General features: G+C 43.7%; 1 protein-coding gene across 8 annotated transcripts in view; it reads right to left on the bottom strand.

Annotated features, from left to right (window-relative positions):
- KDM1B (lysine demethylase 1B) overlaps window positions 1-26456 on the bottom strand; it is a 35209-nt gene continuing 8753 nt past the window's right edge. For all 8 annotated transcript variants that reach the window (XM_048507690.1, XM_048507694.1, XM_048507689.1 and 5 more), the window contains exons 6-22: window positions 24747-24858; window positions 22175-22291; window positions 20352-20390; window positions 18924-19128; window positions 18016-18194; window positions 15143-15319; window positions 13871-13945; window positions 12331-12468; window positions 11182-11353; window positions 9799-9926; window positions 8780-8911; window positions 7701-7775; window positions 6395-6511; window positions 5476-5601; window positions 4535-4657; window positions 2526-2678; window positions 1-1775 (exon numbers count right to left, since the gene is read on the bottom strand). In XM_048507690.1, the coding sequence (XP_048363647.1) occupies window positions 1692-1775; window positions 2526-2678; window positions 4535-4657; window positions 5476-5601; window positions 6395-6511; window positions 7701-7775; window positions 8780-8911; window positions 9799-9926; window positions 11182-11353; window positions 12331-12468; window positions 13871-13945; window positions 15143-15319; window positions 18016-18194; window positions 18924-19128; window positions 20352-20390; window positions 22175-22291; window positions 24747-24858 (2152 nt within the window). In that variant the 3' untranslated portion in view covers window positions 1-1691. The remainder of the gene's footprint in view (window positions 1776-2525; window positions 2679-4534; window positions 4658-5475; window positions 5602-6394; window positions 6512-7700; window positions 7776-8779; window positions 8912-9798; window positions 9927-11181; window positions 11354-12330; window positions 12469-13870; window positions 13946-15142; window positions 15320-18015; window positions 18195-18923; window positions 19129-20351; window positions 20391-22174; window positions 22292-24746; window positions 24859-26456) is intronic.

Here is a 26456-nt window from a genome sequence, read left to right as displayed (position 1 = left end):
GCACTTTCCAGTTTTATTATGTCACCATTAAGTTATATGAGCGGCACACTGCCTACATCATGCTCCCTAGCCAGAAGATTCCTTTTTTGATGTAATCCCAGATTATTTACAAGGCATAAATCATATGTACACAATAGAAAAATGAGCATGCTTAGAAAATAAACTCCACAAGTTTTTTTTTTTTTTAATTCTTTGGGATCTTGTTATGTGAACCCTCTGACTTTTCCTGAATGAGACTTAAATAGATGCTTTAAAAAAGTTGTCTCCATTATCTCAGCACACTTTTTATGTACTCATATTTCTGCTGTTTAAGCACTTCTACGAGGCTATTATTTACAAGTACTTATAAAGCAAATGGTTTCGTATTTACAGAATGAACTTCCATTTTGTTTGTTGTCCTACCAATTACCACAAAATCTTTACAAGTAATGCCAAATGTTAAGTGCACAAGAGCTTTGCTTCAAAAAGGTTTGAACTGTTCACTTCAGACTGTCCCTGAGAGCACATCGGTCTGGTTTTGCATCCAGATAAAACAAATTAGCACTTCAGCTAACAGCAGACTACTACACAGCAAGGAGGCCAGTTCCAGAGATGGGCCAGTTAACCTGGTCTAGTCAGAAATTCACATTATTATCATTTTCCCTATTTCAATTTTGAAAAAGCAGTAAATGCAGGGAGATTGAGCACACCACTTTTGAAATTTCCCACTCATTAAATATTTTCTGTTGCACTAGTCAAACGACAGTTGCTCAACTACGAAGATCATCATTTATCATCCACCACCACCGCCTCAGCCACCTCTTCTCTACTGTGATCCTATAAACAAAGTACTCTGCCCGGTTATGGGCAGCCCTGCTGATTTCAGTGGGGGAAAAAATGAAAACATCTGCTTAATTCTGTCACGGAAAGTGGTGAAATTTAAATGTGCTTAAAGCAGCTAATGCTTGCATGGTAATTTACCTCTTCATAAAACAGCACAATTCACAAGTCTTCAATGCCCCACCCTCACCATGCCATAACAACTATACATGGAAATAACTACCTACACACAGCTCAGATTAAAAAATTTCACTATACTGAAGAAATAATCACAAAGTCAACAGTTTTGGCTGGCCTGTTTACATGATCAGCAAATCTCAAGTCCCACCCTATTATATTCATAAACAAGGTGTTTGACATTTCCTATGAGAATAAAATAAGGTTCCTAAGGGACTGTTCTATGCCTTTCTTTTAATTGCCAGCCAACTCTACTATTATGTTTGAGAGCAGCTCTAGTAGTTTGATTTAAAAGGGATCATCTACATTGTTCAAAACATGATTGGAGGCAACCGACACCTTTCTTTCAAATCCACCATTTGCTATTGAACTATTCAACAGTCTGCCCACTGTTCTTTTAAAAATACTATCATGATCAAGTTTCCTACAGTTTAACCTCAGAGGGACCAACAAGGAAAGCACAGAGGTCTGGGCACTCAAAGGCCAATTGACATTGCTCATAAGTCACTCAGCATCCCATGCTGAAAAACATGGATATAACTGCATCTTCAGGTGGAGAAAAGTAATGTGAAACAGAAGATGATGATAGTTGTCTCTTTGTAAGTATGACTTCGGGATGGAATGATACGTAACCCAGAACATTTAAATGGAAGAAGCTTTTTTTTAAAAAAAATCTGTAAACAGTAGTTCAGCATTCAAAATGCTGCTATCTTGCTTGCTTCTCGGACGCCACTCAAATATGCTCCTGTAACTGTCTGTGGAAAGTGCCTGTTGGTGGCCTATTTGAAAAAGAGAAAGAAAATAAATCTGAGAAATCACCATATGAAACAAAGGGCATTAATAATGCACAATGCTTGCACAGAGTCGCCACAAAGGTTGTCGTTTTGATTTGGTCAGGGATTGCCATGAAATAGTCCAAATCAAGTCTAGGAGTACCAGGCACGCTCACATGGATAGATTATAATTTACACAGGACTTTGATTTGGTATAGAGATGCTCACTTTGTGGAATCGTGGGGGTGGGGGTTAAGGGGGTATGTTCAAGGGAAGGAGTAGATCCAACCATTTTCCAAGGAGCTCTCCTCAAAGTTAAGTGGCTCTTCCATTGGAGGAAGGTTTCTTATGCTGGATGAATGCTTCAAGACCCTGGTACAGTGGTAGCTATGGGAAGTCAAGAGGGGGACGGTCTGTGAAAGATGTCACCAGCATTTTCCAAGTTGTTCATGTGGAAGGATTTCGATCTAAATAAATCCTTTGCCTCTTGCTTTCTGCCACAGTGTCAAATGCCCCCTCTCCATGCTGTTCCTGGACATTTCCAATCCCCCAGGGGACATTCCATGGCAAGAAGGAAAAGGTGAGAAACATCAGCCTCTGCAAATGTTTATATAAACTTATGTGTAAATCCACCCCCACCATTATATTTTAGTCTTCATGTATATCTTTTTCTCCCTCTTTTTTAAAAAAATATGATTCATTGCTGGATTTTAAGTTTTTCCCTTATTCTTTAAGATACACAATCGAGTGATTTACCTCGCCAGCAAAGAAAATTGTTCCTTGTATGTCTTCAGCTAGGATATCATAAGCTTCACCACTGCCACCAGTCTTTACAAAACTATATGCCATTTGGATCCAAGGTTCTTTGCTCCATCGTGTAACAAAGTATTTAACTGGGTCTGGCACTTCCTGCGTTATAAAAGCAAATGAATCACACAATCTAATTAAGAGATTAGGCCATATGCATGGTACAACATATTTTAAATGCCTATTAACACTCAGAGAACACAGAATAACACTGTTGCTGAAACACAGGCATGTATTACTTTTCGTATCAATGGGGTATTTTATTTATGTATTCTATTAAAGATATTTATATTTGACCTTCTCTCCTTAATTCTGCTAAACCAGCACACAAAGATGTAAAGAAAAGGTCAATGTATACAGAGGTGAAGCTCCAAGGGGACGGGGGGGGGGGGGTACGCAACGCACCAAGCGAATGCCCCGGTGGGGGCATGGCGGAGACGTTCCGGGGCAGGAGGGGGGGCGGAAGATGCATCAGTGCACCGGGCGCTTTCCCCCCTTGCTATGCCTCTGAACGCATATATTCCTGCCTCTAGGTTCTTTGAAATAATTACAGAGAACTCAATGGAACAAGTCTATAATAAGTGGTAGAGTGTTATTGCTAGTGTCATTGATTCAGAAATGTGCACTCAAATACTGCCAGACATGTAGAGTGTAGGCCAGGAGAGTTTACACACTTGTATGGCGCTGAGTTTTACAAAACATTTTTTACAGCCTTGTCTCATTCACAGAAGTACAATCCTGCATATGTCAAGGGTCTGTTCACTTAGAGTAGCTACTTCAGGGGCCAGGAAAAGTGGCTGAGAACAGACTACCTGTGGCCTATTAATCTCTTGAACTTCTGAATACATGCTCTCCTCTCCAAGCTACAAGCAGTCAATTCCCACTTCCAAGATTTTTTTTCCTTCCACAGAGGAAGCCCTAGAACAGGGGTTGGGAACCCGCGGCTCTTCGCTGCTTCTCGTGTGGCTCCCGGGCAGAAAGGCAGCGAGGTAAGCGGACGAGCAAGCAGAGCGGGGGCAAGCGGGCGAACAAGTGAGCAAGGCGGCGAGCAAGCGGTGGCGGGTGGGCGGGCGGGCGAACAAGCGAGCGAGACAAGCAGGCGAGCGGAGCTGGGGCAAGGGGGAGCGAGTGGGGGCGGGAGAGCGGGCGGGGGGGCGAGCAAGCGAGCAGGGAGGCGGGTGGGCGGGCAAGTGAGCCGGGAGGCAGGCGGGCGGGCGGGCAAGTGAGCGGGGGCGAGCAGGGGGGCGGGCGAGCACGGGCGGGCAAGTGGCAAGTGAGCGGGGGGGCGAACAAGCAAGCAAGGCAAGCCGGGGGGGCGGGGCGCGCGAGTGGGTGGAGGAGTGAGTGGGGGAGCGAACGGGCGAGCAAGCAGGCAAGTGAGCGGGGGGGCGAGCAAGCGAGCAGGGGGGCGGGCGGGTGAGCAGGGGGGGCGAACAAGCAAGCGAGGCAAGCAGGCGAACGGAGCGGGGGCGAGGGCAAGCAAGCGGGCAAGTGAGCAGGGGGGCGGGCAAGTGAGCGGGGGGGGGACAAGCAAGCAGGGGGGCGGGCTGGCAAGTGGGGGGGCAAGCAAGCGGGCTCCAAGCGGGCGGGGGGGGCGGGCGGGCAAGCGAGCCAAATGGCTCTTTGAGTAAAAAAGGTTCCCGACCCCTGTCCTAGAACCACAGAGAGACAAGGGGAAACCTCTCACATTCATACCATCTGGTAAAAAAAAAATCAGGATAACGTAACTTTCCATCACAAAAATGGAAGTGATAGTTCCTGCGTCTCCAGATACAACACAACCAGCAATTCAAACATAGGCACTCTTTTCAGAAAGAGAAAGTGGCCAGGCATCTCTTAATTGGACCGCAAAAAAGAATCCAAAGTATTGTGTTTTAAATAGTTTCATGAATGTTTTAAATCAAGATACGAATAGCCATATGTTCATCCCTCCTCGCTATTTGAGAGAACAGACCTACTTGTTCCTTAAACAGTTCACGAAGGACAATCATGCACTGTTGGAGAACCTGCTTATCTTCCATGTTCTTAATACTTGTCACGGCACTGCCAGTAATGACAGACATCAGAACACAGCCTTTACGCTAAAAGCAAAACAGAGACAAGGATAAGGGCATTGAGGATATATTGTAGTTATATAGCCAAAAAGCCTCCCTCTTCAATAACTTTCTAAAATAATGCTATTACCTGTTCTAAAATATCTTCTAAAATAATGCTATTACCTAAAATAATGCTATTATGGGCACCTACATAAATTGTAGATTTATTGGAAAATGCTCATATCCTGTGTGCATATAGTAGGACAATGTTGACTAAGTGTCCATGTTATTGTATTTATTCCCCTACTTTTCTTCCCAATTCAGCTTAGGGCATCAAAGAAGTTTGCAACATTGCTCTGTCTTCCTCCATTTCATCCTACCCTGTGAGAGATCGCAGGAGAGAGATGGGCCCAGGGTTACCCATGGCATAGTGGGAATTTTAACCTGGATCTGCAGGAGAGAGATGGGCCCAGGGTTACCCATGGCAGAGTGGGAATTTTAACCTGGATCTGCAGGAGAGAGATGGGCCCAGGGTTACCCATGGCAGAGTGGGAATTTCAACCTGGATCTGCAGGAGAGAGATGGGCCCAGGGTTACCCATGGCAGAGTGGGAATTTCAACCTGCATCTGCCTGATTCTAGTCTGATACTCTAATTGCTACAGTATGATTTACATGGCTTACTAAGAAACTAATGAAAAAAGTTAAAAACCAGAGCCAACAGACATTCTTAACATCAACTCCATTACATCTAATTTTGAGTGTCCCACTAGAATTCTTTAAGCACCGATTTACACTGAAACAAAGGTGGGAAGAAGAACATATTTGAAAGCATGCCCTGTTTCCAGTATTATGTATCCAATACCTGTGGGTCCATGTCATAGAAAACACTGAACAGGCCACGCTTGTTGGAAGAAGGAGGAATGTGGCCAAAAAAATCAGCTCCTTGAATTTTGCTGTCCCAGAACCTGTAAGGAAACTGCAGTGCAATCTAGACAAAGAGAGCAGAAATCAGAACCATCAGACTTTTTGTATTTCACAAGCCCCTTTGTAAATTCCCATATTATTAATAAATTTTAAAAAACCACCTTTGTTGATCCAGGGTACACACTTCCTTGGAAGTAAGCACAATCAAACTTAGTGGATTACCCCTAAGTAAACAGGCAAAAAGATTCCTTATCCCAATGTTCTTAAATATGTATAAAGTAGTCCATTTTTAGCACAAGTGCAAATTCCAGTGGCTCCTTTAGTATTTGCAGATGCTTGCAATGTAAATACAGTAACTTGAGCTTAGTTCTGGCTTGTAGAAAGCTAGCAGCACTAAAGAAAGATCTTTTTTAAAAAATCAAAGAAAAAGGGATTGGGAAACAAATTGGGAAACATACACAGTCATCTTTAGCGCACCAGACCTGCCCTCTGATGTCCCAACTGCTTTATGGCAGGCTGTAGATACCATTAGATTGGGACATGGGAAACCATGATTCAAGTTGACAAAGAAAGAAAATGGGGTGGGTATTTAATTAATCTGTACCACATCTGCTACCAAAGCATCCTTGGTGGCTATTTGGTCATTCAAGCCTTCAAGATGAGGCAGTTACATCACTAAATAAGCAACATTACTATTTTTTCTTTGAGCTTAGAAGTTGTGGCGTTTCTTTATAAATCTAACAAGCAGAAGCATACGCTGCTTTCAGACACTAAACTGTAAGATAGTTCCCCTGAATCCTGTAGAATAGGATAGCCAGAAGAATATCATATCACTGCATCGAAATAAAAACTCTTACCTTCTCGATGATTCCCACTCCTAAACTATTAATAGCTTTCATTTTTCTCTCCGGCAAAGCTGGGTTAAATTGAATGGCACCTTTCTGAAGTACAGTCAGAGGTATGGCAACTAAAACCTGGGAAGGAAGAGACAAACCTAATTAAAGTACAGTTAAAGGAGCTCAGAGTAATGGCTCATCTTTTAGAACTTCTGCTCTCGGGTCATTCCAATCGTTGAAATCTTTGGCCTATGAGCTGCTATTAAATGTGGAAGGCAACCATTGAGTAACTCTGGGACACAACCTGAGTTTACCTGGAATTGAGGCCTGTTCTCCAGCCAATAACAGCCTAGAGTAGAAAAACATGCAGCAAAATGGACACGTCAACCTTCAGCTGAGATCCAACAGCTGCTGATGCAGCCTCATCTTTCCATCTTAGCCCTAGAACTTCTGTTGCTTTCTCTGGTGTCTTGCTGCAAGATCACTTACTATTCTGTTTTAGACTTCAGTTCTCCACCTTCTCCCCACCTGCCCTGAGCTCAAACCAGGACAGAATCCTCAAAATAGCTGCAGCTTCACAAGCAAAAATTTCCATATTCAATCCTGGAATCTCCACTTAACAGATCTTGAGCACTAGGAATTGAGAAAGCTCTTTATCTGCCTGAAATTCCTTAGATCTGCTCCCAGACAAACAATACTAAGTTAGGCAGACTGTGGTCTAATCCAATACATGGCAATTCTGTGTGTACATACTAAGAATAGGGAAGCTTGGCAGGCTCTGTCCTGATTGGTGAAACTTTACTCCAGATTTCTGAATGTCTCCCAGCAGTTCCACATAGATATTTGATTGCACTGACAGCAAGAGGATACCCTGCAGACTCTCAAATGCCAGAGGATCGATTGTCCAGAAGTTTTGCAATACCACTTTCTATAACCCATTAGAGCCACTACAAAACTGCTTCCTAGTGGTATCAAAAGCCACTGAATGGTCCAGATGAACTAACAGAAATTAGCTCCCCATGTCAAGCCCCTAGCAAAGGTCATCCAGTAGGTGTGTGTAGGTCCCACAAATAGTTGAAACCTAGAATGAAAAAAATCCATAGGATCAGACATTATGGTGTCAAAGCATCACTACTTGCTTGATCACCTTGCCCCCCAAAAGGCCAATCAAACCCGAGGTGAGGGCTGTTCAAAATGAATGGATCCACGGATAGTTCCTGCTTCCTTCTAGGGAATCAACTCCTCTTGTAATGAAGCAGTTGTGTTTTGTTTGATTTTGTTTCCGGGCAATTTATGTCAGAACTGGGAAAAGAATGAAAAGTGTGACCTTTTGGGCAGTCCACTGAGTTCCGTCTACGGCAGTTACTTGGACCTCTTCTCCTGAACAATCAATACCACGGACCTGTTTAAAAAGAGGAGAAAACCACAATTGCGAAATGAGTTTTTGTGCAATTCTGACACATGGATACAAGTGTGGGTTTGCATGTTTGTTCTGTAATTTATACTTTGCTTTCCTCCATTCTGGCTTTTCATAAATGGAAGGATATCCGCTAAAAGAACTGATGCCAAAAGCAGAAAAATGAGCCTACATACCATGGATAAGGGGTCAAACAGGTAACGAAAGAGCAGTTGCACTGGATGAGATTAAGGGTCCATCGAGCCCAGCCTCCTGTTTCACACAGTGGCCAGACATGTCCCCCAGCCCCAGTCTACAAGCAAACACTGGAAACCAAAGAATTCCTCCATGGTTGGTCCCTTCCAGCACTACTAGAGTTTCTGTTCTCTGTTCATGGATCAGCAAACTTTGTGAATGGCCAGAGGACGATGCAGACATTATTTCACTTTTTAATGTTTTCTGCAACAAGGGAGGGATGTTGAATAGAATCCCACTACCCTTATGATCCCACTGCCCTTGTGATTCATGATCCCTTAACATTTGACCCTATGTGCTGAATTATATGCAGCACACTCTGTGACCCGGCTCAAAACCTGTCTTGCCCGCCCAATCTCACAAGAGTGCTGAGAGAACAAAATCTACTGAACACTTATGGTAACAAGAATGTATAAAAATTCTGGTGTGAATAATTCATGGCAAAAATATTCATTCATTCATTTTCATTTGTTCGCCATTCTCAGGGGCAGTTACAATAAAAACCATAAACATTTCATGCAGCAATGATAAAATCACAATAAAGCCCCACCCTAGAAACCACAAAAGTAATCTAAAATCTCAAGCACCCACCCATGAAAAGGGAGGGATATACATTTTAATGCATGTATTCTAACTGGAAAGAACAAGACAGTTCAAGCAGTTAAGTTCCACCTGCTTTCCGTCTAAGCAAAGCCAGCCAAACTGGACACTGATGAGATGAAAAACTGCTGTTCTCTCCGTTTCTTCATACTTACTGGGGCCTTTAACCGAATGTCCAAGCCTTCTGCCATTTTGTCCATTATGGAAGAGTACCCTGAGCTTAAAAGAGTGTGATCACCAGCAAACTGAGCAAAAAATTCATTGTGATCCCAGGAGCGTGCAGAAACCTACGGGGAGAGAATAATTGCTTCATAATCAGTCATGTAACATTACTTGAGCATGGAAAGATAGGCCTTCTAGGAACCGAACTAGATATATATTTTGATATATATTTTCTCTCCTCTCAGCTCTTAAGGTCACAGGCCACACTTTGGTCTTCTTTTTAATGGAATGTAGTTGAAGCTATTTATCTCGAATCACAACTACAGCATCTTTCATGGCCCAGGACGTTGCTGTCTTGGAACGATCAATATGTTACTTTCTCACAGATGACTTGCAGCATTTCAGAACAAAAAGCCAGCACAGTATAGTGGCTGCAGTGTCAGATTATGACATGGTAGACCAGGGGTCTGCAACCTGCGGCTCTCCAGAGGTTCATGGACTACAACTCCCATCAGCCCCTGCCAGCATGGCCAATTGGCCATGCTGGCAGGGGCTGATGGGAGTTGTAGTCCATGAACCTCTGGAGAGCCGCAGGTTGCAGACCCCTGTGGTAGACCCAGGTAGTAACACTCCACTCTGCCATGGCAACTTCAGCAGGGTGACCTTGCTCTCTGTCTGGAGTCTCTATCTGTTTAACGTACTTCAGAGAGTCGTTGGAAGGCGAAAATGGGGGAGGGGAACAACACTGAAACCACTTTGGGTCCGCACTGGGAAGAAAGCAGGGTGTAAATACACAAATAAAATAAAGAGGTTACCGTAGTTTTAGACTGGCAGGAGGCCGTCATTAACTGTGTGGAGCCAAGTCATGCCATGTTTTTCCACAGCAAATGATCAGAGGACCCCAACATCCAAAGCAGATCCGTGTTTCATACAGGTATAGATGATTTGGATTTTTCTTTTAATATGGCATACTGGCAAAACAATCTGGTACGCCCAGACTTCCCACACTCACCTCATGGAGGTTGCTGCCACAGGCATATTCAAGGTTACTGAGGTGAAATTGCAGGACTTTTTCCTCCAGTTCACTGAACTGGATACCAGATTCCTGCATGAAAACTTTATAGATCTCTTGGATTTTATCTGCAAGGTACGAAAATATTCCACAATTACCCCTAGCGGTTCATTTTTCTTAGAACCTCATCTGCAGTAACCTAATTTAATATGCAAGCAATGAATTCTGCTTTAACATTAAAAAAATTTTAGGAGAACAGAGCACTCTTTTACAAGAAGATTCTTACAAATATAATAAGAGCAGGATCTGCAAGAGCAGGGGCATCTCATTTCTTCTCCCTTACCACTTCCTCTTTCTTCTTCCTGAAACCTCTGCAGCATCTCCCCTTTTCCTGCTTCCTTCACACCTATTACCGTGTTTCCCCGAAAATAAGACAGTGTCTTATATTAATTTTTGCTCCCAAAGATGCGCTATGTCTTATTTTCAGGGGATGTCTTATTTTTCTGTTCGTTGGGCATGCTTCCAAACAAAAACTTTGCTACGTCTTACTTTCGGGGGATGCCTTATATTTCGCACTTCAGCAAAACCTCTGCTACGTCTTATTTTCAGGGGATGTCTTATATTTGGGGAAACAGGGTAGCCTTTCTCTGTCCACTTGAATTCAGCTCTCCCTCCTTCTCTCCCCCAGCAGCTTCTGCCCAGGAAAACTATGGCTAAGGTGTACAATGCTCGCCACTGAGCCCAGATGTGTGGTAATCGTCAAGGTATCTAGAATTTTCTGCATGCAATGCAGGTGGCTCTGCCACTGAGCCACCGCCCCGCCAATTCATTTTAATCAGTTAAATGCTGCAGCTCTAACTTGTTCTGATTGCAGTATTTTCATAAAATTTCTCAAGACATATACAGATAAAGAGTCAAATCTCATAGTGTGGGTAGAGGGAAACCGTTAAATTTCACAAGCAGACTCTTCCTGTTCGCACTGAACAAAGAACACATCTGTTGTCTTACCTACTTCCTATACATTCAACAGCACTGCATCAGAGAATCGGCTGGTGAATTTTATACAGAATTTCAACACATTGAACAGGACGTAAATGTAATTAAAGGGATGTGACTTTAATCACAATTTCTGTGCACCATTAAGTGATCTGCTTCCAGTGGTAATTTATAGCACCTGAGGAAATGCTGCTTCGGCATGTCCCTGAGGTCTGGAAGCAGTTTTTCCTGATTCCAGGAAAACACGATATGGGCGTTCAAGATCATTTAAAACAAAATCAATGAATTGCAAAGCAAGTTGGTCTAGATTTCTGGGTACTATTTCCACGGCTGCAGTACCTCATTTGTTCCTACTACTTTTTTGAGTCTTAAATGGTTTCTCCTTACCTCCAAGAGGAACATCTTGATGCTGATTTTTATCCTTTCTCCAATCAGCTACAACATCGAGGATGGCATTGAAATGGAAGTCCATACGCTTATCTATCGTGGGGTCAGTTATCCTCCCGCCTTCCTGAATCAGGTCACACTTCTCCCCGAGTTTATGCATCTTAGCTCCCATCTTTAAAAAAAGATTTTAAAGGGAGGAAGAGGTTCAGACTATCTTTCAAAGGAACACTGATCAACTTCACCACCCGGCAATAGGATGTTTTTGCAACCAACTTTAATATATATATTTTTACACAACTCTCTGAATTTTCATCAAACCAGGGGGGATCAAAATTCTGATATTTCCATTTAGAAGATCATAACTATTTCAATTATAATAATGATAATAATACGAAGAGTTTGGATTTATATCCCCCCTTTCTCTCCTGCAGGTGACTCAAAGGGGCTTACAATCTCCTTGCCCTTCCCCCCTCACAACAAACACCCTGTGAGGTAGGTGGGGCTGAGAGAGCTCCAAGAAGCTGTGACTAGCCCAAGGTCACCCAGCTGGCGTGTGTGGGAGTGCACAGGCTAATCTGAATTCCCCAGATAAGCCTCCACAACTCAAGCGGCAGAGCGGGGAATCAAACCCGGTTCCTCCAGATCAGAGTGCACCTGCTCTTAGCCACTGCTCTTAGCCACTACGCCACTGCTGCTCCTAAAAAAAAAAGTTATGAGTACTAAGTACTAGTGGTCTAAGAAGTCTATTCTGTACAGCAAGATACCACACATTTCCATTAAGACCATGTCATACAGCAGGGAATTAGTCCTATATAAACAGCCATTGCTTGAGAAGAAACTGTCAAAACAGAACATTTTAAAACAAATTTGTAGAAAAGTAACCAACTTTCCTGACCATGCAAGATAGATCCTTAATGTTACACTTTCACATGTAGGGAAATAAAGCGGAGGACCTACTTTTCCCAAGATTGCCTGATGTTTCCTAATTTGCACCTTAAACCAGATCTCTCAGACCCAAGCCCAAGAGGCCTTCCAGGGGGCTACAGCAGACTGCAAAACATGCCTCCAAACTACATATGCACAGGTCAGTGTATATTAACCATACGCTTTCCAACTGCAATGTTTTCATCGGTAAAAATGCAAACCCACTTGCTCACACATAAGTGCTACTGGATTGTTGACACAGCCATTCACAATCTGCGCCCCTTTCCCAACAATGAGTCCTTTGAACGTCTTGTCGTCCCACACTCGCCCTCCGATTCTTTCCTTCGCTTCAAGGACAAGCACCTGAGACACATGAATAGAAACGGTAAGGAAACGGTGCTATTAAAAGGTAATTCCATCAACAGAAACATATCCCTCAATTGGCTTGTCATTAGTTGGTGACTATAATCATCTTGCTAAGAGTTTATTCAACTTCTAAGAGAAATAAGATAACTAAATTGCACAGTGAATCCTGAACCTGGGAGAAATTCAGAACCCACACATCAACACAGCATTCTTCTTTTTTAAAAATAGATAAACCAGATGTAAACCAGACTGTAAACCAGTCTGTCTGAAGTGCTGATATGCTGTCTCAGATAAAGATGTCAGTAAGGTCAGTTGAGATGCAGAAGTCAACAAAACTGTATGATTCCGCATTAGAATATAGTCCCTAATAAATATGAGAACTATCGTTCATTTTTATAACCTGCCTTTGCCAAAACCATTATTTTGTGCATTATTGAACATGGTACTTTGATACAAGAGCATTTATAGTTCACTGTATTTTTACTTTGAAACATATGGGAAGGGAGCAAGGCTAGGAAAGCACTCAGACCCAGGCAGAGCATTCTATAACATTGCAGGTCTGGCATGTTGAGTTATTTTGGGGAGGAATATACAACCCTACTAACATCATCTTCTGTGACAGGTTGCACTACGCCACACAACAAACCCCATTTTGCACAAAATCTTGCATGTTGCATGATCACATGAAGTAGCCTTAAACTGTATCTAACTATTGGTCCAGCAAGGTTGTTCATTCTGATTGGTTCTCCCACCTCTCAGACAGAGGTCTTTCCTATCATGTACTACCTGATCCTTTTGACTGGAGATACCAGAGACTGGTTCTTCAGTCATAAGAACATAAGAACATAAGAACAAGCCAGCTGGATCAGACCAGAGTCCATCTAGTCCAGCTCTCTGCTACTCGCAGTTGCCCACCAGGTGCCTTTGGGAGCTCACATGCAGGATGTGAAAGCAATGGCCTTCTGCTGCTGCTGCTGTTCCTGAGCACCTGGTCTGCGAAGGCATTTGCAATCTGAGATCAAGGAGGATCAAGATTGGTAGCCATAGATCAACTTCTCCTCCATAAATCTGTCCAAGCCCTTTTTAAAGCTATCCAGGTTAGTGGCCATCACCACCTCCTGTGGCAGCATATTCCAAACACCAATCACACGCTATGCGTGAAGAAGTGTTTCCTTTTATTCGTCCTAATTCCCCCCCCCCCCCCCCCCCAGCATTTTCAATGAATGCCCCCTGGTTCTAGTATTGTGAGAAAGAGACACGCTGTTAGTGCCAGAGGGAACTGTACCTCCTGGAGCTGAAACAGGGCACTCCATGCTCAATTAGCAAACAGCCCGAACAGACTGGAAAAATGTACAGAAGTGTTCAATTTCGTTTTTCTTTTTATCTTAACATGCCTTACCTTGATTCCAAAATTGTGAAGTTGCCTTGCAGCTGCTAATCCTGCTGGACCAGCCCCCACCACAATTACAGATTTCTTTAAGAAGAAGAAGAAAAGGCACCAGTGAGAATATCTGTGAAGGCTGTGCAAAAGGTAGGTCACGGTACAAAGTTCTGCTCGTAGGCAAAATTCTCAACTGCCAACATCACAGGCACACCTGAGCAAATGTTAAAATAATGCACAGATAACTTTCTGGGGAGGAAAGCAGACCTGGACAGCTGTGAAGGAAAACTCTGCAATAATCTGGTCCTGAGGAGGATTATTGAATAATTATTTTCATATAGATAGACGCAAATGTATTAATGATATTCGTTAATGGCTTTTAAAAGTAGCATATAAAAAAACTCATTTTGCAGCAGGACACAGGAAACTGCCTTACACTGAGTCTGTCAAAGTCAATAATGTCTTTTCTGATTGGCAACAGCACTCCAGAGCCCTGGGGAGAAGGTGTCCACATCACCTCCAGGACACTTTTTATTGAGGAATGAATCTGAGACTTTCTGAATGCAAAGATGCTCTGCCCTTTTACCATAGTTCCTTCCCAACTTGTGCTAGAAAGAAGAATGAAGCTGCCATTTCCCCCTAAGAGCAGAGGCGTAGCAAGGGGGGAAAGCGTCCGGTGCACTGGTGCATCCTCCCCCAGTCCCACCCCAGAACGCCCCCACCACACCCCCCACAGGGGCACAGGCCTGGTGTGTTGCATGCACCCCCCACCACCACCCTCTGGGAGTGATGCCTCTGTCTAAGACAGTGGTGGCGAACCTTTGGCACTCCAGATGTTATGGACTACAATTCCCATCAGCCCCGGCCAGAATGGCCAATTGGCCATGCTGGCTGGGGCTGATGGGAGTTGTAGTCCATAACATCTGGAGTGCCAAAGGTTCGCCACCACTGGTCTAAGAGGATAACTGCACTTTATGCTTTTTAAATCGTCTCCTATCCTAAGCCTCAGGAGGAAGGGCAGCAATAATTTATTATTTGACCTGAACAGATTTACTGAGTACAGCTTGATGCACCCCCCTCAGGGTTTGTTTTTCAGCAATGAGCTTCCAATTTTAAGAGCGTGCCCGCCCCTTTTAAGGCAGTTGTAAAGAGGCGACAGTCTTCAAGGTGACCATTCCCATTCCACCCCCTCAGCCACAAAGCTGGTTTACTTTACTTCCTTTTCTCCTCAACCCGCCAGAATTTGTCTGGATTTACCTTACTTGTATGGTGAATCTTAAAAGTACTCACATTGTGATACTCTTTTGGAAGAAGACGCTGGTCGGGATTAACAGACAAAACCCCTGTATTGATCAGACCTTTCCTGGTCATAAAATGAAGTATCCGCTCTGTCTCCCGTACACAGCGAATACGCACAAGACCTCGCACAATGATATAATGAGTACACTTCTGAGGGGCGAGAGGTTCCTGTATGTTGAGGGGACAGAAAGGACAAAACTTTCAAGTGGCAAGAAACATGCTGGTGGTTCAGATTACGAGGCTTAGCTGCTAACCATTTCTCTAAAACTCATGAACACTACTGTTGTCTTACTGCAACTGAGGCAGCATGTTGTTTCGGCGAGTGAGAGAAGCAGGGAGCAACCCTGCCGTACTGTCTCCCTTCCAGCCCTTTTACTGACAGTTACAGGTGGAAAAACAAACAGGGCATGCAGGTGTGGGGAAGCACAACACAATGACAGTGTTGGGCAAAGAGCACAGGGGGATTTGAGCAGGGGAATTGGCATTTGCACGTGCACACATTGGAGCCAGAGAGTCTGCAATGTCAGCAGTTTTCTTTGAAACCACCTTTGGAAGGAGAGGTCAGTCGCACGTGGGAGGCCTTTTTCCAAGCAATCTATTGCTGTACTCAGGTGCCCCCCTGGATGTTGGGGGGCCCTTTTCCAAGCAAGGTGCTGCCGTACTCGAGAGCCTCCCGGGCGCTGTGAGACCCCTTTCCAAGCAGAATGGCTGCCGTACTCGGGAGCCTCCCAGGCACTGTGCCCCCCAACACACTACATTGTTATGAGTAATATTTCACAGTGATTCAAGACCATGAACATCTTATAAGCAAGCCATAGCATAACATTTCTGAAAAAAAAATATCTGAAATATCTAGAAGTGTCAGGCCTGGATCGGCTGGGGCCTGGCATCACAGGGTTGGAGGTCACACCTGCACTTGCTGTTATCTGCGGCCTGAGGGCCTTTCTGTTCTATTCTTCTGAGCCTTGCTTGTAACTAGTGAAGTATGTAAACCTTCCCCCATCTCCTATTTCCTGTGGAAGGGAGTATGTCTGTTGCTGACCTTGGGCTAACTCAACAATTCTGTATTCACACTATCCTTTCTTATGCAGACAATTGTGGGAATCAATGAGAGGGAAAAACATCTGAATGGGCCATGTTGAAGATATATACTAGCTGCAGAAGGTTGAATGCCAGCTCTGGCTTTTTGCAGCTCAGGTCTTGACACAGTTCAATAAAGCTCTCGAACCATTCCTGAGTCTTAATCATTGACTGGCATAACAGACCCTTACAAGAGGAGACTCCTCAGAGGAAAATAAAGCATACTTCAGAGGACAGTCTCCCAAGGACTCAGCCCTCTCCAAATATGAGGTAAGCAGAATATTTTGTCCCAAGGCTAGAAGGACCTTGCTTTAAAAACCCTCTCACAGGACTCCTTATGCTGCCCACTAGCCAGAAAGGCATATTACCTACCCACTGTCACCCACTTAATACACTGAGGTAAAGTCTGCTGTCACTTCCTGAGCTACCACTCACCATTCTTTGGAAGCTGTTTCCCCATGATTACTAGATATTTTTCCCTCCCCTTCTTTTCAAGGAGGAATACATGTCAAGGGCATTGCTTCTCAGCACTGGTGTTCCCCTATCAACTCGGCCATCCATATTTACAGCTAGATGTTGTACCAAAGAACACTGGGAAGCTTTTCTGGACACTACCTCACATACAAGAAAATCAAAAATTCTCCTCTCTCAGTCCAGCCGGTAGAGGAAAATCAGTTTTTCTTAAACGAAAAGAAGAAGCACCTTTGATTGCAACTAGAACATGCTTATTAATGGTTGCATGTCATAGCTGCAGATTGAAAAACAGAGTCTGAGGTAATAAGGGTTGAAGAAGTACTGGGTAAGATTACAAAATACCAAAATCTGAGAATGGAAGTTGAGAGATTATGGCACAAACCAGCAGTTGTGGTTCCAGTGATTATCAGCACACTGCGTGCCATATCAAAAAAACGTGGACAGCAGTTGAACGGTCCACATACTGATAAAATCTCCATCTATTAATTATGAAAGGCCATATACATTACACTGATACATTACTACACCGTAGGTTCTTGGGAAGAACCAGATGCGTATGAAGGCCAACACCTGCTGAAGGTGGCTGTGATTTCATAAAATAGTAATAGTAATAATATTAATAATGAGCGTCAGTGTGGGGTAGTTGGATTAGGATTTGGGAGACGTAGATTCAAATCCCTACTCTGCCATGGAAGCTTGCTGGATGCCCCGGGCCAGTCACAGGTACTCAGTCTAACATACCTCACTGAGTGGTTGTTGGGGGGGGGGGGGATGGAGTAAAGGAAGGTAACATAAGCCACTTTGCATCACCATTAAGGAAAAAGGTGTGGTACAAAAGAAGTAAACAAATAACATTAAGCAAGCAAAGTATTTTATAAAACGGTGAAAGTATTAAATGTTTAAGAAATGGATAACCCTCTGGGAGGTATGAAAACTCTGCTCATTTTTTTAGAATTTTTAAAAACATTTCAGTCAATCATATAAAATCAGATTTCCTCGTAGTAATTTAAACAGGATTTAAATTATCTTGATTTATATCAGTCCCTCCTGCACTCTCTTGACCTGCAAGTTTTTCAATTTGTTTCAATGGAAGAGACAACTAAATATACATATTCTTCCAGTGTGCTGTCCCCTCCACTGAAAATCTGATCCATGGGCCCAATAATGGTTTGTATCGGTGTACCAACATATATTTGAGACAAGCAAGATACACTAGATAAGAGACAACAAGGAACAATTCGTAGTAAATATACTTTAAAAGTTAGATTACTTATTTGATACTGTTGTTCCAAATTTTCAGTCTTGCTTACTTTGCAGTTTGTGTACCACAGAGCCAGAATGAGGTTTCTCAAAGCCAGGTACATGGTGGGGTCCCTCGAATATTCTGGAAACTCATAGAGTTCATCTAGTTCCATTACATCTGGCCTTACACAGAGTGCTTTACCACATTCATTGGGCTGATAGAAAGGCTGGAAGTACTTGTTCATTCCTGAAAGGTAACAGAATGGAACACAGGATTAGTTTTACCTAGCACCTCCACCATGAGATCCTACTATTTTTCATTAAGGTGTGACCAAAGCGGGTCAGAGCATCCTCACAAACTGCATGCATGGAGGGTTTGCAATAGGATGAGAGGCAAAATAAATCACCCCCACTTCTCCACTAACAGAAGTGCTGTCTTATTGGCGAAACATCATCTTCAGCTGCAACGATTTGGCTCCCCGCCCTTAACCCGTGTTTCTTGGCCCGGGCGGAAAGGGCCTTAGAGAAGCCCAACCTAGAGGAACAACAGCTGCACAGGAAGAACTCACTCAAGGTTCAGCATGCTTATGAAATTGCTTCCTGCACGCCCTGGAAGTTCATGTGCAGGATCAGAATACAGTTTATATGCTGTGTGGTTAATGGCTTCACAAAAGGCAAATTTTTTTATCCTCTTTGATCTGAGATTGCAAATGCCTTAACAGACCAGGTGATCGGGAGCAACAGCCACAGAAGGCCATTGCTTTCACCTCCTGCAGGTGAGCTCCCAAAGGCACCTGGTGGGCCACTGCAAGTAGCAGAGAGCTGGACTAGATGGACTCTGGTCTGATCCAGCTGGCTTGTTCTTATGTTCCTTTTCAATCAGATCACAGCCTTGCATGGAACTTGTACAAAATTAAGTGCTACCCATGCACTTATTCGTGAGGGCACAGAAACATGCAAGCAGGAGAAGGTTTACCAGCTATAGTAGGCGGGGTCTTCAAGTGCTCCATTTTTACAGCATTGGATTCACCAAGTGACCGATGAGTGCTGGTGCAGGAGGGACTCATGCCCACGCAGTCTGGGTAGTAGGCAGACAACAAAGGTGCAGCCATGCTATCCTTCAGTAAAGGTGGGAGAATGAGCATGGAGTACCACCAGGCATCTGAAACTTCAGCAACTCTCTGGGAAGGAGAAGAAAAAGAAGAAGAGTTTGGATTTACACCCTGCTTTTCTCAACCTTAAGGACACTCAAAGTGGCTTACAAACTTGTCTTCCTCTCCCCACAACAGACACCATTTGAGGTAGGTGAAGTTGACAGAGTTCTGAGATAGAACTGTAACTAGCCCAAGGTAACTCAGTCGGCTTTGTGTTAAGGAGTGGAGAAACAGTCCAATAAGAGTCTGCTGCTCATGTGGAGGAGTGGGGACTCAAACCCGGTTCTCCAAATCCGAGACCATCGCTCTTAACCACTACACCATGTTAGAGAAGCGGCAGATGGAGAATATGAGGAAGTAATTAAGATTCTTTTCACATGTTCCGTCCTAGTTCCTTGTCTTCAGATCATAAAAGCACTGGCTTAAGAGACAGATTCATACAAAATATTTCCTTCTTAGCACTGTGATTATGAGCAGGACTAATATTTTCCCCACAGTAATTCCTGGCCTATAAGATTAATAAGGTTCCTTTCAGGATCTGTGCAGCTAACTTTCTACAAAGAGATGTTCCAAGGAAAAGGAGTTGTTACAAGGGAACCAGCAGGAGTATGTAAAAATGCTCCAACCATGCTTTGGCACCTGACCATAGCAGTGGGGTAGGTTCACAAAAGAGTAGGCCATCCTTCAGGTATTATGGTCCTGAATCATGTAGACTTTTAAAGGTCAACACCAACATGTTGAATTGTGCCCAGAAACAGATTAGTAGTCAGTGGAGATGGGCCAAGACTGGACAGATATGGTCCACTCCAGTCAACATGCAACCTATGACAGATTAGCTTTAGGGTTTGCCCTTTTACCTTGGCACTTTCAAGTGTAGTGCCAAGACCTGAACAATTATGTTAATTATTTGTTTACCACAGTACACTTGTGTGTGTTTGGGCCGTCAAGTCACAGCTGACTCAAGACAACCCTATAGGGTTTTCAAGGCAAGAGATATTCAGAGGTAGTTTACCTATTTCCTGCCTCTGCGTGCGCTGAGTTTGGAGAGAACTGTCAGCTCTCAAGGCCATCCAGCAAGTTTCATGTGGAGGAGTGGGGAATTGAGCCCAGTTCTCCAGATTAGAGTGCACCATTCTCAGCCACTCCCCCATGCTGGCTCTCTCACGGTTTATTCAGATCAAGGAAACTTTCAGCCTGTGTCATTTTCACACTTCCATCCTCCCAAACATATTTTTACACACAATGCTTACCAGATCCTCAGGCATGGAGCACGGATCTGAGCCTTCCACCTGAAATAAATGCAACCATGTCAAAGAACAGATCTAAACAAAGCCATAAGACATTATTAAACCAGACGAGCATCTGAAGCAATGGTATACATTCTGTTAGTAAAAAAAACAAACTTTGAGCCAGATAGAACCTTACCCACAATGTGAACGTGTGTGTAAAGTCCTGTCAAGTCACAGCTGACTTATGGTAACCCAATAAAAGGCACAAGAGAAACTGAGATGATTTGCCATTGCCTGCCATTGCATAGTGATCAGAGACTACTTTGATGGCCTGCAATCCAAATAACTAACTGGGTTTATGCTGTTTTGCTTTCGAGATCTGATGAGGTCAGTCTAGCCAAACCCCAAAAGCAGAATGCCACTAATTGTCAAATGCTGGAAAGCAGTCAGTAGATGGAGGTTGTTTCGGGCTTCTGTGCTATCTGAGTAGCCACTGTTGTCCATAGGACTCTGGACTACATAGCCCATTGGTGTGACACAACGCAGCTTCTCTTATACTCTAACAGCTGCTGCTTCTAAGGAAGCTTTGGGAGATGGCAATTTGAAATACAACAGAGGAACTTTGAAGAAATTCCCAGTTTTCACCACAACTCCTTCCCTGTAGCTGCTTTTTCAAATGCAGGTATGCAGCCCCATCCAATGAGGGGGGGCAAAAGTGCTTTGGGGGCGGCGTGATCTTGTGTCAGCACATTTTTCCTTCCCAGGGCACTTACCCTGGTGGAGGTAGCAGATGTGCTGGTGGCTACCAATCCCTCAGCCCCACACGGCAAAACCCAGATATCCAGGCTGCAGCTGGGAATGCTGCGCCCTGTCCCTTGGACTTGCGCCACACTTTTGGTGACACAAGTCCTATAAGCCCTATGGGGCTTTCTGGCGGTGGGGGTGTTTTGGAGCTTTTTCTTGCTCCCCACGCTGCTGGAAAGGCCTCTTAAAGGAAGCAGGCAGTGATGCACTGGCGTTGCATCCCACAGCCTCTGTCTTTGGATGGGGTTTCCCACCTCATAAACATGTCTGTAATCCTTGTTGGGAAGGGAAAACAGGTTGGGGATGAAGTTGAAATGGGTGGCTTAAGGATTCTCTTGCCACTTCCACTCATGCCCTCCTAAAGCTGTTTTCTCAGCAGTATAATTAGTGCCTTCTTTCTCTCCTCTCTTTCATACTGACAGACACACACACATAGCATGTTCTCTGGTTCCTGTTTATTACTTTCCTTTCAGGAAGCTTACATTTAGATATGTCAGAAGGAAAACTAGACACTTAAAACTGATTCACAAGGACCACAAGAAGACCTGTAAGCCAAGTAAGGCTTTACTTCAAACAGGAGACTCAAGCCTTTCCATCTAGATCCGTGGTGGCGAATCTTTGGCACTCCAGATGTTATGGACTACAATTCCCATCAGCCCCTGCCAGCATGGCCAATTGACCTTGCTGGCAAGGGCTGATGGGAATTGTAGTCCATAACATCTGGAGTGCCAAAGGTTCGCCACCACGGATCTAGAATAACAGCCATTTCATGCAGTAGTCAAGGTGCTCTTTAAAGGACAATACATGCACTGAACAGCAACACCCAAGAGATTTTCAGGAATCAGCACTAGACGTTCCTGAAAAACAGTCAGGGCTGAAGCACCTTATAATTCTGGGATGCATGCACCACTAATAACAGTGACACAATGCAGTGGTTTTTAGAAAAGCACCAGCTCAAATGTTTAGGACTGAGGAAAATGTCCATGTCTTACCAACAGGGAAGTCATTAGCATTTTAATAGGTATGAAAATAGAAGATACCTTGATGGAATTGTTGAGCTTCATGCCACAACGATATGTTCTGGCTATTTGTGAGGTAAGTTGGATTTCCTTTGTCAGTTGACGCCATTTTCCACACTCAGGTTTCATGCACTGTGCCTGGAAATACAATAAAAGAAATGGTAACCTGCACTTTTTTAACAAATCAGATCAAGAACCAAAGGAACATCAACAATGAAGTGTTCACAGAGAGAGAGAGGGAGAGATTTCAACATCTGAGCCAGACTTCTAAGAGATATGAGCAGCAGTTAGAAAAGCAAGTTCTTCTTAAAGGTTTCATCAAACTGAGCTGTCATGGCTCGACTATAACACAACAGATTAAAAAAAACTAATGCAGTCTATACCTCATCTGCCATCCTATCCACTGCCTCAAATCCTTGCAAAGAGATTAGACACTACAGCACTCCTTTCTCAGTTAACAGAGAAGGAAGCCCAGCAATAGATGTCACACCTAGCAATCGAATACTTTTTCTCAGGTAACTTGATTCAAGAAGCAGAATGGAAATAAATCATTTCAGGCTCCCACAGTAGCCTTCAAAAGGTTGCACTACAAACAGCAAGAGCAGTGGTTCTCAACCTGTGGGTCGGGACCCCTTTGGGGGTCGAACGACCCTTTCACAGGGGTCACCTAAGACTCTCTGTATCAGTGCTCTCCATCTGTAAAATGGATAAATGTTAGGGTTGGGGATCACCACAACATGAGGAACTGTATTAAAGGGAAGGTTGAGAACCACTGAGCAAGAGGAACAAGATGCCAATCTAGGCAATATAGTAAGAAGAACTACCACTAAGGAGATTTGGTCTCACCTCCCACTTTAACCTAATCCTCAGAGATAGCTCCCTCCCTGCCTTTTAAACCTCAAGGCTGGATTACTGTAACTCGCTCTACACAGGTCTGCCCTTGAGACTGCTCCAGAAGCTACAACTGGTCCAGGTGAAAGCTTAATTACACCTATGCTCTGCCACCTGCACTGGGTGCCTGTTGAATTCCAGATCAGATTCAAGGTTTAGAATTAACCTTTAAGGCCTTGAGCGGTCTGGGACCTTTGCATATTCAGGACCGCATCTCTTCACTTTATTCCTCTGGCAGAAGTCTCCTAGTGGTCCCTGGTCCCAAAGACATTTGGCTGGCCTCAACCAGGGCTGCTCCTGACTGGCAAAACTCCTTGCCATCTGATAATAGGGCACCGAGGAATCTCAATCAGTTTCACTGGGCCTGCAAAATGGAAATGTTCTGCTAGGCCTTTGGTTGAGGTCTATTACATCTTGCTGGCCCCCTGGCTTTTATTCACCCTCCCTTCCCTGATTGAACAGCAATCTGATTTATGATGGGACGGGGATAGATAGTCTTTAGGCTGTGTTGCGGTATGCCATGAATATCAAATTAGTCACCATTGGATAATTATATTTGTATTTTAACGTTTTAATGGTTTATGTAATATTGCTATTGTGAACCAGTTTTATGATTTGTTATATTAAAAATTATGTATATAAGCCACACTGAGCCTGGCTCCAGCTGGGAAAGGGCAGGGTAATCAATCTAATAAATCTAATAAATCAATCTAATAATCAATCTAATAAATCAATCTAATAAATAGATAAAAATAAATAAACCAATTAACACTGTTTGTTCTTGGAATCTTTCCTGGCGTTCTCACAACATATCTCACAAGACCACATGGTGCGAGTTTCCCCTTTTCCACTGTTTGAAATTGTCACCCTGTCCATTTTGTTGTAGTTCAAATGAATGGTATTAGCAGTATTGAGTCACTAATTAAATAGAGGAATCTCAATTCTAAGTTCTTGTTGGAGATATTTATTTAAAGCATTTCTTAGCTGTCTTTCTACCTTGTGGAACTCAAGGCCGCTTACAGTATAAATAAAACAATTAACACACACACACATACACACACACACATATATAAAAGGCCACAATTTAAAATCTCAGTAACAACTGCCAATAAATAAAATTCAGTGCAGTCCTGAAAGAGGGAAAGGGGATGAGGAAGATCTGAGATGTACAAGTCCCACTCAATTGACATAGTTCATCAGCAGAGAGGTACAGTACTGGGCTCTATCTGCTAACTAAGGCCCCTTCCGCACACGCAAAATAATGCATTTTCAAACCACTTTCACAACTGTTTGCAAGTGGATTTTGCTATTCCACACAGCTTCAAAGAGCACCGAAAGCAGTTTGAAAGTGCACTATTCTGCACGTGCAGAATAAGCCTAAGCCTCAAATCAGTTTGGTGACTGAAAGCATAGAAGCGGTAATCAAGATGTACAAAGAGGTTACAGTGCAATCCTAAACAGAGTTATAGCAGGTCAGTTGAGTTCAACAGCCTTGGAATTCAGACAAAGAATGCCAACCCAAAGAAAATGATCCTCAAGCATTAAATGCACTCCAAGTCATTCCTGATCTCCTGTTGGATATTCTCCTTAAGAAAGCAAGGTCTACTTCCTTCAGAAGGGGTTAATGTATGGGGGGGGAGGGGATTCAAAACTGTATGTGCATTATTTCACAGCAGGGTATCTTTATGAATAAAGCCCTTACCCAATAAGGGAGCTGCTGGTCAGCCATAAACGCTTTAGGACTAGGTTCGCTTTTCCCATTACTGGTCCAAATCCGTTTCCAGGCAGTGTATTTTTCATAGCCATCTTTATGACTAGGAGAAATGACGGAATCAGTGGTAAATAAAACTAACAGAAGGGCCAGTACAGTATTTTAAAACTTCCAGACATGAAATGCTAAGAACAAGAAACAGACATGAAAGACAACAGGCTTGATTTTTCCAAGTAAGTGCAGAAGTTAACAATATTATTGTGTTTGTTTTTTTACCTTGTTCCTTCTGATAACTGTGCCAACTCAGAATTCCCAAAGTAGAAGTAATGCATACTCATCCTATGATTAATTCAGGAATGTATTTGCATGATTCCCTGATTATGGAGACCCTTATTTACAACAGGATTTCCCTGTTTGAATATCTACCATCTACATCAACAAGTTTTTCACAAAATAGTTCATGCTTCAAGAAGAAACTAAGGCCCTTTCCACACAGGCGGAATAGAGCATCCCAGGGATGGCAAAAGCACCACCCCTGGGGAGGTGTTCGCACAGCAGCCACTGCTGCAATGCAGCAGCGCCGTGCTCGCGACACCCAGGCGGCATGGAAACGCCCCTTTTGAACCTCGCTCCACAAGCAAGGCTTTTCAAAAGGGGCGCCTTCCAGCTGCTGCCGTGCGAACAGCAGCGGCTGGAAGGTGGAGTTTCCCTCCTGCCTTCCCCGACAGGCTTACCTTCTCCTGCTGGCTCCCGTCGCGCTGTGGAGGCCAGGGGACACGCCCCCCTGGCCTTCGTCTCCAGAGCCGTCGCTCTGACCAGGGGGCGTGTCCCCTGGCCTCCACAGCGCGACAGGAGCCAGCAGGAACAGGTAAGCCGGTGGAGGAAGGTGCAGCCTGTGTGAAGGCTGCACCTTCCCCTGCACCCCTATGGGGACCATCTGTGCGAACGGTCCGGGGGGGGTGCTAATTTATGCTGATGCACTCCCATTCAGTGCCCGTGTGGAAAGGGCCCAAGATCCTGACTGGTGTCACTTTTTTTTTAGTCAACAGCATTTTGTAATAGTGTTCCACAGTTCAAAATGGTATAAATGCCCATTAAAGTAATTGCAGCAGTAATGACTTTGAAATTATGACAGAGGTTGGTTGAATGATCATAAAACGGCTGCCATTGATGGGCCATACTTTAACTGTGCACAGCTATCTTCTTTTTATAAGCATCCAGTAGATATTTAGCAAAGAATATACAGATTATTAATATTAATCATTTCTTGTGTTTTACCACTATTGCTTCAAAAAAAGGGAGGTGTTTTTGTATCATTGTGATACAGCTTATTCCTTTATTGTGGCATCTTTTAGAAATAAGCACCAGTGTTGATTTTCAGCCACTGGCTTGAATCCCATGGCATGTTCTTGCTGGCAGAAGGAACCCCAGTGAATAATATTGCAGAGGAAGTCATGCTGTCCTGATGGAAGCTCTTCTCCCTGTGGGATCCAGCCCGCTATCGGCGAGTTTCAGTAGATTCAGTGTTAACGCAGCACGGTTATTTTCAGCCACATTTCAAAACACAATCAAGTAGAAATAGCAACGTATAACAGTATTTGTATTGAACAGAAACAGCCCAAATCTTAAATATCTTCTTGCTTTAAACAGATTAGGTTTAAACAGCAAACCCAAGTCATCGCTTCAGAAAGCTTAAAGTTA

The sequence above is a fragment of the Sphaerodactylus townsendi genome, linkage group LG09 (assembly GCF_021028975.2).
Source record: "Sphaerodactylus townsendi isolate TG3544 linkage group LG09, MPM_Stown_v2.3, whole genome shotgun sequence".
Lineage (NCBI taxonomy): Eukaryota > Metazoa > Chordata > Lepidosauria > Squamata > Sphaerodactylidae > Sphaerodactylus > Sphaerodactylus townsendi.
This window is presented reverse-complemented; position numbering and strand designations above follow the sequence as displayed.